At 33.1% G+C, this 13,363-nt stretch overlaps 1 protein-coding gene across 3 annotated transcripts; it reads left to right on the top strand.

The window, feature by feature from the left end:
- Window positions 1-6,371: 6,371 nt before the first annotated feature.
- On the top strand, window positions 6,372-12,375 carry LOC132307712 (ultraviolet-B receptor UVR8). Of its 3 annotated transcripts, XM_059805543.1 has the most exons (8): window positions 6,372-6,600; window positions 6,743-6,794; window positions 7,177-7,567; window positions 7,821-8,033; window positions 9,370-9,480; window positions 10,231-10,599; window positions 10,679-10,786; window positions 11,828-12,375. In XM_059805543.1, exons 3-8 carry the CDS (start codon window positions 7,217-7,219, stop codon window positions 12,167-12,169), a joined length of 1,494 nt encoding a protein of 497 aa, XP_059661526.1. In that variant the 5' UTR covers window positions 6,372-6,600; window positions 6,743-6,794; window positions 7,177-7,216; the 3' UTR covers window positions 12,170-12,375. The 3 variants fall into 3 exon arrangements, with proteins under 3 accessions (XP_059661526.1, XP_059661525.1, XP_059661527.1); XM_059805542.1 differs by lacking the exon at window positions 6,743-6,794 and having other exon boundaries at window positions 6,373-6,600; XM_059805544.1 differs by having other exon boundaries at window positions 6,380-7,567; window positions 7,824-8,033.
- Window positions 12,376-13,363: the final 988 nt, after the last annotated feature.

The following is a 13,363-nucleotide window of genomic DNA, read 5'->3' as shown; positions in this document are numbered from 1 at the left end:
ATACAATATTAATGCCTAATTACCTCAATAGAAGCATAAAAGGGAATTTAATTAACTTAAATAATTAAATTCTCAAGATTACAAAGTAACTCCAAAAATTATACAAATCAAATATGTCAGAGGTTATATCAAGACCTATTTTAATTTCATGATACAAGTTAATTCTACACTAAGCATCACTGGGTGAATTAAATTTCATACAATAAAACATTTAAACAAAGTATTCGAGGTTCATTAAAAAATTCTCAATTCAAGGTATGTTAATGAACATATCAAGGCCTAATTTTAAATCACATTACAAGTTAATTATACACTAGTTACAACTAGGTAAATTAAACTTAATGCCAAGAAAATAAATAAATAAAGTTTTTAAAACTTATCAAAATATTCTCTATTTAATATATATAATAGAACATGCCAAACTCATCAACAATGTTAAGTCAAAAATCCAATTAAGTGAATAAGACACTTAAAATAAAATTAATTAATCTAATTAATTAATTTTCTCTAAATTTTAAAACAACTCCAAATGTCCTCAAATTAATGTAGGTTAAAGAACAGACTAAAGCCTATTTTAATATCACATTACAAGTTAATTTCATGTTACTTACGACCATGTGAATTAAATTTTCATTCAAGAAAATAATTAAATAAAAGTTTCAACACTTGTTCAAATATTCCCAATTTAATCTATGTTAATGAACATATCATGGCCTAATTTAATAGCATGCCACAATTTAATTCCAAGTTATATACAACCATGTGAATTAAATCTTATACATAGAAAATAATTAAATTAAATTCTAAAATTAATACAAAGGCATGCATATAAGTTGTATATGCTTAGAAAACAATCAGTACAACATATATATAAACCTAAGACATCCCCTACCTCACTTTGAGATGAAATCTCAAATCCCCACCGAAACGGAACCGCTCCGAATCCTACGATACTTCAAGGTTTTGTCGAGGATAATGAGAGAAACAATTTCCACCCTTGAGGCACTACCAAAATCCAAACCCGAACTTGAAACCCGAACTCGAAAATGGTCGAAAACGGATTTTAATAAGGGGGAAAGGACTGCCTCGCCAAGGCCTACTATAAACGCTAAGGCACTACGGCAAAATTCAAGAGGGAAGAAGGTAGAAAAGAAAAAAGAAGGGTGGCAGCCCCTTGGGTTGCCATGGCTGGTTTGAAACATGGGAAAAGAAGAGGAAATCTTTTAATTTTTTTTATAAACCCCTATTTATAGAAAATCCCAAAAAGTGCCCCGAACGGGTCCGAAAAAGTAGAATATGCGTAGACGTGCTCAAACGGTAAAACACCATGAACGAAAAAGAATTGAAATGAAAAAAATGAATAACGGAAGAAACGACATTGAAAACCGAGTCCCGTACAGAAAGATATGCCCCGAACAAGTTTAGTGGCAACCGAGATCATAAACCCGAAAACTGCAAGGGATGACCAACAGACAATCCTAAGAATTCACGATTCGACGAAATGTAAAAATGAATCACGTACGAGAATCCAGGCTCAAAATGAGGCATTTTGCAATAACTTTCGTTAATTGCACAATGGTCCCTCCAAGAAAGAATAATTGCAAAACTGCCTAGAATGAAAATATCTTCCAAAAGATATATTTTTTTAAAATCTCTGAAATAAATATCTTCAAAAGATATTTACGAAAAATACCCCAAAAAATATCAATGTTTCTGAATAATCCTTTCATCCACGCCCCTGCGAGAGAAAGAAATAACCGGCGAGCTTTTCTCCAAAAGTAAAGTTACGCGTTTCGAGAAAATCAACTAGAATGAAAACTTATGAAGTCAAAAATTAACTCCAAACACGAGAAGTGAGGTTATGCCAACAAAGTGACAAACGGGGAAAAGGACGAAAAGTGAATAGTGTCGAAAAAACGAAAATGTGGAAATGATGTGGTCCTTTAAGAAAGTTGTCAATACAAAGGAAAGAGTCTCAGAAAAAATTTTTGAGCACTCGAAACGACACTAAGCGACGAGAAATGAAACTCATAAAAGAAAAGTCAACGGAAAAAATTTATCCATAAAATTCTGAGAAAAAAGAAAGGAAGAAAAATGATCGGGTCATTACATGACTTGATGATCCCACATAAAAAAAAAAAAAAAAAAAAAAAAAAAAAAAAAAAAAAAAAACTTCTTACTTGTGTCCGAAACCCAGCCTAATGACAATTTAGCAATTTAGCATAGCCAATGAGGGTAACTACCCCTGGCCCTGGTCCGTTACTCTTATTTTTATTTATCCATACATATATATATATATATATATATATATATATATATATATAATTATAATTTTTATTTATAATATATTTTTAATAATAAATTTACCTTTCACCTAATTCTATTACATTTTTCTCAATTCTATTCTATTTCTAACTCTACTCTAAATAGCACTTTATCTTTTTTTCTAAATTTATTCTCTTTCCAACTCTTCCTTAAATAATAATTTACATTTTTTCTTTTTTGAGTAGATAACAGAGTTAGAAAAAACCTAAATTATTATTTAATAAAGAGTTAGAGAATAGAAAAAGAAAAAATGTAAATTATTATTTAAGGAAGAGTTGGAAAGAGAATAAATTTAGAAAAAAAGATAAAGTGCTATTTAGAGTAGAGTTGGAAATAGAATAAAATTGAGAAAAAGGTAATAGAATTAGGTGAAAGGTAAATTTATTATTAAAAATATATTATAAATAAAAATTATAATTATATATATATATGTATGGATAAATAAAAATAAGAGTAATGGACCAGGGCCAGGGGTAGTTGCCCTCATTGGCTATGCTAAATTGCTAAATTGTCATTAGGCCGGGTTTCGGACACAACTAAGAAGTTTGTTTTTTTTTTTTTTTTTTTTTTTTTTTTTTTTTTAATTCTTATGTTATATGTGGGATCATCAAGTCATGTAATGACCCGATCATTTTTCTTCCTTTCTTTTTTCTCAGAATTTTATGGATAAATTTTTTCCGTTGACTTTTCTTTTATGAGTTTCATTTCTCGTCGCTTAGTGTCGTTTCGAGTGCTCAAAATTTTTTTCTGAGACTCTTTCCTTTGTATTGACAACTTTCTTAAAGGACCACATCATTTCTACATTTTCGTTTTTTCGACACTATTCACTTTTCGTCCTTTTCCCCGTTTGTCACTTTGTTGGCATAACCTCACTTCTCGTGTTTGGAGTTGATTTTTGACTTCATAAGTTTTCATTCTAGTTGATTTCCTCGAAACGCGTAACTTTACTTTTGGAGAAAAGCTCGCCGGTTATTTCTTTCTCCCGCAGGGGCGTGGATGAAAGGATTATTTAGAAACATTGATATTTTTTGGGGTATTTTTCGTAAATATCTTTTGAAGATATTTATTTCAGAGATTTTTAAAAAATATATCTTTTGGAAGATATTTTCATTCTAGGCAGTTTTGCAATTATCCTTTCTTGGAGGGACCATTGTGCAATTAACGAAAGTTATTGCAAAATGCCTAATTTTGAGCCTGGATTCTCGTACGTGATTCATTTTCACATTTCGTCGAATCGTGAATTCTTAGGATTGTCTGTTGGTCATCCCTTGCAGTTTTCGGGTTTATAATCTCGGTTACCACTAAACTTGTTCGGGGCATATCTTTTTGTACGAGACTCGGTTTTCAATGCCGTTTCTTCCGTTATTCATTTTTTTCATTTCAATTCTTTTTCGTTCACGGTGTTTTACTGTTTGAGCACGTCTACGCATATTCTACTTTTTCGGACCCGTTCGGGGCACTTATTGGGATTTTCTATAAATAGGGGTTTAAAAAATAAAATAAAAGATTTCCTCTTCTTTTCCCATGTTTTAAACCAGCCATGGCAACCCAAGGGGCTGCCACCATTCTTTCTTCTTTTCTACCTTCTTCCCTCTTGAATTTTGCCGTAGTACCTTAGTGTTTATAGTAGGCCTTGGCGAGGCAGTCCTTTCCCCCTTATTAAAATCCCTTTTCGAGCATTTTCGAGTTCGGGTTTAGATTTTGGTAGTGCCTCAAGGGTGGAAATTGTTTCCCTCATTATCCCCGACAAAACCTTAAAGTATCGTAGGATTCGGAGCGGTTCCGTTTCGGTGGGGATTTGAGATTTCATCTCAAAGTGAGGTAGGGGATGTCTTAGGTTTATATATATGTTGTACTGATTGTTTTCTAAGCATATACAACTTGTATGCATGCTTTTGTATTAATTTTAGAATTTAATTTAATTATTTTCTATATATAAGATTTAATTCACATGGTTGTATATAACTTGGAATTAAATTGTGGCATGTTATTAAATTAGGCCATGATATGTTCATTAACATAGATTAAATTGGGAATATTTGAACAAGTATTGAAACTTTTATTTAATTATTTTCTTGAATGAAAATTTAATTCACATAGTCGTAACTAACATGAAATTAACTTGTAATGTGATATTAAAATAGGCTTTGGTATGTTCTTTAACCTACATTAATTTGAGGACATTTGGAGTTGTTTTAAAATTTAGAGAAAATTAATTAATTAGATTAATTAATTTTATTTTAAGTGTCTTATTCACTTAATTGGATTTTTGACTTAACATTGTTGATGAGCTTGGTATGTTCTATCATATATATTAAATAGAGAATATTTTGATAAGTTTTAAGAACTTTATTTATTTATTTTCTTGGCATTGAGTTTAATTTACCTAGTTGTAACTAGTGTATAATTAGCTTGTAATGTGATTTAAAATTAGGCCTTGATATGTTCATTAACATACCTACCGTAAAGAAGATAACAGAGTTAGAAAAAACCTAAATTATTATTTAATAAAGAGTTAGAATAGAAAAAGAAAAAATGTAAATTATTATTTAAGGAAGAGTTGGAAAGAGAATAAATTTAGAAAAAAAGATAAAGTGCTATTTAGAGTCGAGTTAGAAATAGAATAGAATTGAGAAAAAGGTAATAGAATTAGGTGGAAGGTAAATTTATTATTAAAAATATATAATTGAGAAAAAGGTAATAGAATTAGGTGGAAGGTAAATTTATTATTAAAAATATATAATATATTTTTAATAATAAATTTACCTTCCACCTAATTCTATTACCTTTTTCTCAATTCTATTCTATTTCTAACTCGACTCTAAATAGCACTTTATCTTTTTTTCTAAATTTATTCTCTTTCCAACTCTTCCTTAAATAATAATTTACTTTTTTTCTTTTTCTATTCTCTAACTCTTTATTAAATAATAATTTAGGTTTTTTCTAACTCTGTTATCTTCTTTCCAATTTGAGTCCGTTTGAGATTTGCTTCTCTATTGTGTTTATATGTGTTTGGTAATCATTATTCATTAGAAGCACTTTAGATGGTTGCCAAATTTAGTTCAGTAGAGCGTTTTAATGAAATTATAAGTTATAATTTGTAACTTATAAAATTGCATTTTGAATAAAGATTGAATATTTTAGGTAACTTTTTTTCATTAGACAATTTTATGTATTTTATTTTTTATAACTACAATTACACCCCTTTCTTAATAAAGTTGTTATTATCAAATACGATAACTTCATATTAATGGATATTATTGTAAAATTAGTAATTGAAGTGTTTACAAAAAAAGAAAATCACCAAATAAATTAAAAAATAATTTAATTTAGAAAAATACTTATTATAATGTATCACCAAACACCTAAAATATTTTTTACTAAATGCAATTTTTTGACTGCTCTATTCGTAAAAGGGCTTTTCTTTATCCTAATAGCAATCCCAAATGGGTTCGATTTCTTTTGATAGAGCTTTGTGCTAACTTGGTTTGTCATTAATGAGGAATCTAGTGGCTAAGTCGATTAATCTAAAAATGAACTTAAATTTTTGACTAGAATCAATTTTTTTTTTTCTTTCATATTTTTCTATTGATCTGTAACTGATATTAGTTTTGGTCAACTCTGCAATTTTCTCTACAACTTTAAACTGTCTCGTCTTATCTTTCCTCTCGTGATATGAATTTCATGATGTCGGAAATAAATTCATAGTGGATATTTACATTACATATGTAATATTCATTCTTCACGTTCATATTCTTATATTCCATTTATTTTTCAGATTTGACCGAAAAAAGAAAAAGAAAAAGAAAAAAAAAGAAATAACGACAAGTGTAAAGGAGTACAAAAACATTTGAAGTGCCATTCAAGGTAATAATTCAATTTCCATTAAATTGAAGCACTAGGCTACTAACCCCTAAACTATTCCTATATGGAGTACATGTGGAGTGTGAGAGAGCGTGTCTGAATTTCTCGCCCTCGCGCGTGTTTCTAGCTTCCGTTACAGTGGCACTGTGACGGAGGATCTTCTATTTTCACCCACGTGGCGCGATCAGAACTCTCCACGTCTCGGCATAAACAAGACAATAAGGAAGAACACAGTTCGGATCCACGAACAAGCCAGGACTTTGGCGCTAAGGAAATTCATGGAATCAAGGAGAACAAACAATTCCTTATTTATATCTTGCAGGTAACAAACAGGGAGTGTGTGTGCTCGTGTAGAGAGAGAAACTAGAGAGAGAAAGAAAGATGGTCACTGTGAGCAAATATCGCCATAAAGTAAGCTCAAAACCCCATCTTTTGATTTGATTCCCTCTCTTTCTCTCGCTTTCTTTCCTTATTCCAACTTGGAAAATTTGTCACCTACCAATTCTTTTTCATTTATTTTTGTGCTCCATTTTTTAATTTTCCCCTTAAAAAGGCGAAAATCGGCACCGAAAAGCTTCTCACAAGTCCTTTTCTCACTTTTTTGGGTATGGTTTGCTTCCACTATTAAACTGCTTTTTCTCTCGCAATTCGATTGAAAATTTATTCCAATTCTGATCTCAAAGCCCCACATTTTTCGATTGCAAATAGTGAATCAATACTAGCTTTTTACTTCTTTCGATTGCAGTGCTCTAATTTGCAGACAAAAGTTTTGCTTTTGTTTCGTAACACAGTTCTCAGTCGCGATTTGTTTCGCCTGATGTTTTATTTCGTATATCATTATCGATTGTTTGAATTGCCTGTGAATTTTTCATCTAGACCCCTTTTCTTGTCCTCAATTTCTTGTTTTTTTCTTCCTTCTAATGTTATATCTATATATTGTATCAATTGTCTCCGGTTTCGCCTAAAGATTTGATTTTCATCTTCTAGCTGTATTGATCGACCGAGCTTCGCTTACTGTGAATTAGTCATGGATTCAAAAATGGCGGATCGTTTTAGGTCGATTTCGATTGAGGAATTGCCTTGGCATTTGATTGTTGAGATTTTGACTTCAGGCCGGTTGAGTGTTGTTGATCTTATTTATTTGGAGCTGACTTCGCGAACATTTAGAGGGACTCATGGGTTGTTTCCTCTCAAATTCACTTCTTTGGTGGACTTTGCAGCATTTAAGCTATGTAACTCGCATCCCATTTATGCTCCTTTGGTTTCCAATGCTCAGAAAGAGCTTTTCAACCGGTGTGGCGGGAATTGGAAACGGGTTTTAAGGTTCTTGCAGTCGGTGGAGCAGTCTTCGGACATGGTCGAGACCTCAGCAGGCAATGTACTATTTCTTTGATGTTTTCATTTCATGTTCTATGATTCATGTGTGTTTTAGAGATGTGTTTCACTGTTTTTGGAACCCTTGTGATAATGTATTTTGAATAAGGTACTGTATTTATGTTTGTATCGCATCTGACGGAAAGGGCAGGGAGCAATTGTTTTAGCTTATAATTTTAATTTGAGTTTAATTATTTACCAGATATACTGCTACTTGATCCTCATGTGCTATAGTAACTTATTATTAAATGTATCAGCAGATGCAGATTAGGTCTGGAAGATATCACACTTTGTTGATCAACGGTTCGTCAGTGTACTCATGTGGTTCCAGTTTGTGTGGTGTTCTTGGCCATGGTCCTGAAACAACGCAATGTGTGGCATTTACCCGGATCAGTTTCCCATACTCTGCACCAGTGATCCAAGTCTCAGCTTCCCATAATCATGCCGCTTTCATCACGCAGTCTGGAGAGGTTTGTAACTGCTCATAAGTCATAATTCATCAGTATCTTGCTATTTAAAGGATCGCCAGCTAGCCTTAATTGCATTCGGGATAACCATGTAAAGATTCCAGATTTTCAGTCTTCGAGGACCATTTTATCATCTAATTGGATAGACGCTCTCATGTCATTTTACTAATTAGTATGGTTCATACTTTGTGTGGCCAACCTCACTCATAAAGGATTAAGGCAAGGATGATGATGAATTAGTATGGTTCATACATTCAGTTTTTGGTGCTTGATTTTTCTCTGTTGATGTGAGATAATATTACTGTGAACAAGTAGTAACTTAGGATTTAAAGGAAACTTCGTGTTTGGCATTTGCAAGGCGGCCCTTATTTTTTACTTGCTACATGGACCCTTAGCATATTTGTTGACCATTTGCCTTTGTGGAACACCTTCGCTGAGGAATTTGGTCAGGTCAAGAATCATTGGGTAATTTTAGACCTTTTTCCATTAGAACTTGCATGGTTATGTTTTAAACTATTTCGGGCTGTCTAATATATTAGAAAGGCAGATTCTCTTGAGTTTTAATAATCCACACTTTTGAGTTTGGACCTTGTAGATGTCTTTTCTGGATATGCTAATTGCGGCTCCAAAACCATTGGTATTAGTAATTACTATACTAGATGATAAATAGCTTTGAATATGTAGTTTTACAATTTACAGATAAATAAAACGATACGGGAGAATGAATACACACATCGCTATGATAATAATTAGATTTGAATATGTAGATGTTAAGTTGTATCCACCACTAGTTACTGAACTTTTTTTCTTTTTTTTTTTCTTTCTATAATCACAATTGTTTATCGGGATGAATACGCAGTTGGAAAAAGATGAGCCTAACCATCAAGTGCCCTTCTTCTTTTTTAGTTGAAGTATTGTGTGTTGATTTTTTCCTTGGTCAGTATTTTGTGTTGATATTTTAACTTATATGTGAAATTTAAAACCATTCATTGTTGAAGTAGCACTGATTGGAGATAAAATGAGAGAATATAAATTAAGATGAATAAAACTATTCTATGCTCGACTTATGGAGAGAAAAATCCAAATTTGTTCTCTCATTTTGCCTTGTTGTTTGCCTAATTTCCTATCATGTTGTCTCTACGAATGGGTTGGAATTTTATTGAAATAGAAACAGAAGTGTTCCTTTTCTTCTTCTTTTTTTTCCCCCTTTTTTCTTCCCTGATGCGTCTGCAAATTTGTCTTTAATTTGTTTTGCTTATGAAGGCAGCTTATCTTTACTAATTAAAGTCGTTTTCTAAGACACCCTGTAGCTAATTGTGTCATTTAATTATTGATTCAGGCTTTCACATGTGGAGATAATTCATCCTTCTGTTGTGGGCACAGAGATACAGGCCGTCCCATATTCAAACCCAGGCTGGTAGATGCATTGAAAGGAGTTGCTTGCAAGCAGGTAGAGTACATGTTTCTGTTGTTATCTGCATTTATATATACTCAAAAGAAACTGCCGTTCCTGTTCAAACACCCAACTTTTGCTCACAATTAGCTTAATAGACATATAACAGACAGGCCCCTGCCACCCTCTTCACCTAAAAAAGTACTACGTATATAAATAAATTGGGAAAGAAGTAGAGAGAAACAGTGAGATTAAATGGATGGAATCATATTAGAGAGTGACAAAATGTGATTACAATCACTCACATCTCATTATTGTCTGCGCTAACCATTTCAAGAGTTTAAGAACAAATACAATATAAATAAATCTTATACACCAAAGTCTACATTATGTTACCCTCTGCTATGTCTGATTGCTGTTTAAGTTGGGATTTCTTTTTAGTTTTTATATTTCTGAGATATAGTAATGGTATTTCATTAGAAGAAAACGTGTTTGTGGACCAGAGACCCAAGCTATATGAAATTTAGAAACCTGGGTGAAAAGAAGATGGGGTGCTTTGCTTACCGATATGCGGTTGCATAAATTTTCCATCATCTGTTAGTCCTGAAGATTTATTTGTAAGAAGAGCGGAAGTTTTCTTAATGAATTTCGACTTCATGATATGTGTTCGCCATGTTTAAGCAAAATATGCAATTTCATTTTTTTTTTTATTTTTTTATTTTGTACAATTTTTGCTTGAAATGTGCTTCTTTTGTCTTCTGACTGTTGTACCATTTCTCTTCTATAAAAACACGGAACTTGTTTCAGGTTTCTGCAGGGCTTAGTTTTACCGTGTTCCTCACAAGACAAGGCCATGTCTATACATGTGGGACCAATACACATGGCCAGCTTGGCCATGGTGACATTCTAGATAGGCCAACACCTAAAATTGTAGAACTGCTCGAGAGTGTTGGTTCCGTAGTTCACGTTGCTGCTGGTCCAACTTATACCCTAGCTGTAACTAATGATGGGACAGTCCACTCGTTTGGGTCAGGCAACTATTTCTGCCTTGGCCATGGAGAACAGCACAATGAGCTACTGCCACGTGCAATTCAGTCATTTAGAAGAAAGAATATTCATGTGGTTCGGGTCTCTGCTGGTGCTGAGCATGTGGTAGCACTTGATTCTAATGGCCTTGTGAGTCTTCTTGCTCAATTGAATCTGGCATCAGTTTTAGTTCCCCCAGTGTTTTTGAAACACTAATTGATGATTACAGGTGTATACTTGGGGCAAGGGCTACTGTGGTGCATTGGGCCACGGAGATGAGATTGATAAGACTACTCCAGAACCCTTGAGCAGCCTTAAGGGCCACCTTGCTGTTCAGGTTTGGTTCCTCTCTTACTTTTTTTTCGTATAGTTACTTCTATAGTGAACTTGACAAGTATAAAATGAGTAGATAGCTAGTTTGGCTTATGGTTGTTTTGTGAATAACAGATGTAGTTCCAAGGCTTTATGTACTCTTGCTACTCCTATCTCAAAATTTTCCTTTCCAGTTGCACATTCTTCTTCTAGCAGTTTGGACTCGTTATAACTAATTAGGCATGCTTTTTTTCAACCATTGTTGTCTCAAAACACTCTCTCTCTCTATATATATACACACACGTAATTATATATATGTATATATATATATATATATATATTTTATGTATGTTAGCATGTATGCACGCATGTACAAGATGAAACAACACCTGGTCTAGAAAGTAACTACTCCTACACCTCAGTAACTTCTTGTGCCATTTATCTTTTATCAACTCACTTACAAACGATAAAAATAAAATAAATATCTTTTATCAACTCACAATGTTAGATCATATGTTCATCCTATGCTTGTCATGCACACAAAACTTAAGTTAGTAGTAAGTCAGAGTTGTCGCATCAACATCGTGCTCTAAACTAGATCTTTATTCTAATATTTGTTATAAGAACTGTCAGAATTTGGAATGGACACTTAGCTAATTAACTTCATACATGCATAATATAGTAATAAACATATTAAAGGTATCTAATCCAACTGTCGGTTTTGCAAACTTGTGTCAATTAAGAAGTCATATTGAGGTAATATTATCTATTTTTGTGTAGTTGTAGTCAGTTTTTCATACATGTTAAATAAGCAACAGATTGTGAATGAAAAAGCATGTTGGGTATGTCGAGCACCCACCTCTGATGGGCACCGTGAACTTATGAACAACATGCAGAAGGAATCATTTGCAGTAGAAGCAAAATTAACTTTTATCCATGACAGGGGATCCAATAGATTTGCTAAATATCTGTTCATCTCGCTTCTCCTCTGTTGCTTTTCCCCATTTCTGTCTTGTTATGAGACTACTCGTTCCCGCCGATGAACATACTTTACTGTCTCTTGCAGGTTTGTGCAGGTAGGAGGAAAACTTTTGTTCTGGTGGATGATGGTTCTGTTTATGGCTTTGGGTGGATGGGATTTGGTTGTCTTGGGTTTCTGGACAGGGGAGTATCCGATAAAGTCATGAAGCCTCGAATCCTAGATAGCTTAAGAGCTCACCACATTTCTCAAGTAAGCTCAGGCCTGTACCACACTGTCGTACTCACGAACCGGGGACAAATCTTTGGGTTTGGAGATAATGAAAGAGCACAACTTGGGATTGATACACTGAGAGGATGCCTTAAGCCAACCGAAATTTTTATTCAAGAAATGGCAAGTGAAGAAGGCCTCGTATCAGAAGGTGGATGACTCTGTGAAAAATGTAATCTGTTTTGGTATGGTTTTTGTATTGCATGTGGACACTATTTAGATTATTTATTTTATTTTTTACTTTTTAACGTCAATATTTTATTAGAATTGCAAAAAGACTATCATGTTGGAAATTACTTGTGAATGTCAGATATATCTCTGTTGTACCGAAAGTTAAAATTTATCTGAAGTAATATCTTATGGGACTCTCTGGTAAACTTGGCAATATGCGACTTGGTTGAAGTTGAACTGTCAAAAAAATTTCTTTACGCTGGTTTTAGCTACTTTTTTGATCCACACTATCATGTTGCTTAAGAAGCTGTGTAGTACCATCATGTATTGCTATTGATGTGCATCAATGCAAGCCACAGCAGTAAAATCTTCAAGTGATTTTTCTTCTGCTACATGCCCTAGATTTTGTTCACTTATGTGTTTGGTAACTTCTGTAGTTGAGACGCAATTAGGAGTACTCTTTTTCTTCAATCCCAGTAGTAAGATATATTATATATTTTTTGCTTTCTCAGTTTTTTTTTTTTTTTTGGTGCCCTTATTTTTTAATCTTGCCATTATCATTTATGCACGGGTCTCGGTGAATAATTAGCAAATTGCCAAGAGGTAGTTTTCGAAGTAGAAAGTTGAGGGTTTAAGTTCCTTGGCCGGGACGGAGTGGATGTGTATGTGAGGTTCTTTCTAAAGTATAAAAAAGTAAATAATAATTTGTAGAAAATCGTCAAGCAGGAAAAATCTCTGATAGTCACACACGTAATGTGCTACCATGAACTTTGCCAAAGAGATCTGTTCTACAATGGAAGAACAAATCCCGGCTAAAAAATTAAAATAAAATGAAATTTTCATCTAGTGAGAGCATTATTAGGTAAAACTAAATAATGGAGTAATACCAGCCATCTGGATATTTTAAAGAAAAGTATTAATTAATGAACCAGTTATCCAAAGTTCACAGCTTAGATAATAAGCTGAGGGTCTGCTTGTATTTGTCATTTTTGCTAGACCTTTATGTTCGGCTGCATGGAATGAAAGCCTTAAAATTGGTGAAATTTGACAAAAGCTTAGTTCAAAGTATCATACTTTTGTACTATTTTTTTTTTCTTTTTTCTTTCAATTCCACCAATTCCAAAAACATAGCATTAAAAGAAATTTTAATGTTAATCAAGGTGTTTTAAGCACATAATAGCA

Source organism: Cornus florida, unplaced genomic scaffold (genome assembly GCF_030987335.1).
Source record: "Cornus florida cultivar Cherokee Brave unplaced genomic scaffold, ASM3098733v1 CherokeeBrave_3.0.0_Hap2_Chr05, whole genome shotgun sequence".
Taxonomy (NCBI): domain Eukaryota; kingdom Viridiplantae; phylum Streptophyta; class Magnoliopsida; order Cornales; family Cornaceae; genus Cornus; species Cornus florida.
The sequence above is the reverse complement of the archived record's forward strand: the minus strand, read 5'-3'. Positions and strand labels throughout refer to the sequence as shown.